The sequence below is a fragment of the Epinephelus moara genome, chromosome 20, assembly GCF_006386435.1.
Source record: "Epinephelus moara isolate mb chromosome 20, YSFRI_EMoa_1.0, whole genome shotgun sequence".
NCBI lineage: Eukaryota > Metazoa > Chordata > Actinopteri > Perciformes > Serranidae > Epinephelus > Epinephelus moara.
This window is the reverse complement of record NC_065525.1, coordinates 40,537,441-40,539,303: the sequence shown is the minus strand read 5'-3', so window position 1 is coordinate 40,539,303 and position 1,863 is coordinate 40,537,441. Positions and strand designations below refer to the sequence as shown.

Sequence of the window (1,863 nt, the reverse complement as noted above, 5' to 3'; positions counted from 1 at the left end):
TTACTTTATGAAATACTCAACTTTTGGGGGGAATTTTTTCCCCATTCAAATGGATGGCAGAATGTTCAAATTCATTTAAAGTTATTTCAAGCATGTTCAACTCCTATCTCCTCATTCATACCTTCACATAGAAACTCCATTCAAACCTTGAAATGTCCCACATGTTGTGTACATTGTGGGTTTGATTCAACTTTCAAAACACAATTTAACTTTTTAGAATATTTAAACTTGTTTGAAGCTTGCTTAAAAATGCCCTTTTCAGGTTTTTCACGTATGTGTGTATTGGACAGAATTTTCTGAGCGAGAGTGGAGGACTCAACTGTCAGAGTGCAGAGAGCTTCCTCAATATTTCTCTCCAACTCATTGTCACGCCCACAATTTCTACTCTACATACATCATTTTTGGTCAAAGTGGAGTAAAACTTGTGCTTTTTCAAACACTGTTTCTTCAGAAGCAAACAGACTTATACATTTGTCACATTGAGTCTGAAAGTTAGAGAAACTCCACTAACTGACGCTGTTGAGCTCAGTGTTAAGTGAGACCAGAAATCATTACTACTTCTACTATTACTAGTAGTAGAAGTAGTACTACTTCTACTACTTATACATTTTTTGATTACTTACTACTTCTAAATACCTTTAGCTACAGAAACCATTGAAATGTCATAACGTCTGCTCTGTAAGTCATTAACAGAGGTTTCTGGTAATATGTTTGATTTTTCTGTACTTTCGCTGCTCTAAAAAGATAGGTGCCAGTGGTGTAACTTGTGCAGGCTACAGATTTAGAGAATAGTAGTTTTTTCTTATAAAGTTATGACTTTTAGAGTTTTTTTCCTGTAAAATATTACGCCCTTCTGCAGCTCAATATTAATAGTTTTTATTTTACCTACAGTGGCCCTAATATGGCTTTGTACTTTACTGTATCACTACATGAGCAGTTAAGTTTTTGATAAATGTGGGGACTGACCTACAGAGAGACTTAATAAAAGCTGCTGCAGATTATTAGAGGATAAAAAGACATCAAAGCGTTGTTCACTCCATCTAACCTGACATTGTTTTCATGTTTCGGAGCTCTGTAGTTAATCTGATCGGCTGCTGCTGTTTCCAGGAACTGAAAGTGTTTGAACGGCCGGGTCGTGGGAACACAGTCTGATCTTCTTCAGCTTTCATCCTGCAGAGAACCTGACCTCAGATCACCTGAAATAATTTAATATCACCCTAAAAATATAAAGTGGCTGATTGACGTGTGTGTTTTACCTCCTTGTAGATCCTTGTGTTGTTGCAGTCGAATCAGAACGGACGTCAGCGCAGCGGCAGCGGAGTGGATGTGAGTCTGATCTCCTCTCTTGTTTCAAGTAAACTTGAAGAGTCAGAGGTCACAGGGTCCAGACCTGATGACCACCAGATATTCATGTGACCATAAAATGATCAGCAGCTGCTAGAAATACTGTTTAAGGATAACTGATACTTTTTAAACTTTATTTTCCCATGTTTTTGAGTCGAACTGGTGAATGAGAACAACAGTTTTTGAAACTGGCCCAGTGTTCAGCGAGAGCGCTGCAGGCAGCAGCCACGAAACAGGCTGCAGTGTGACCACTCAGGGGTATTTGTGCACTGTCAGTGTTTGTTTTTGCCACTGACAGGCTCAGATTGTTACTCTCAGTGTCTGATAACATTATGAAAGGATCCCTACAGAGTGAGACCTGTTTGTTAAAGAGTAAGATCCTTTTTGTCTCACAGGAAACAGCCACAAAATCACCAGCAGAAGCTTAAAAACTATTTCTCCTCCTCCTATATCTGTGTACATGAGATGTGACTACTGTGCTCTATGTGTGATGAATGTTTGGTCACCGTTTGATGTATT

General features: G+C 38.8%; 1 protein-coding gene across 2 annotated transcripts in view; it reads left to right on the top strand.

Moving 5' to 3' along the window:
* Window positions 1-1,863, top strand: part of ankrd27 (ankyrin repeat domain 27 (VPS9 domain)) — a 55,373-nt gene that overhangs the window by 41,718 nt on the left and 11,792 nt on the right. For both annotated transcript variants that reach the window (XM_050072537.1, XM_050072536.1), the window contains exon 18: window positions 1,267-1,326. In XM_050072537.1, the coding sequence (XP_049928494.1) occupies window positions 1,267-1,326 (60 nt within the window). The remainder of the gene's footprint in view (window positions 1-1,266; window positions 1,327-1,863) is intronic.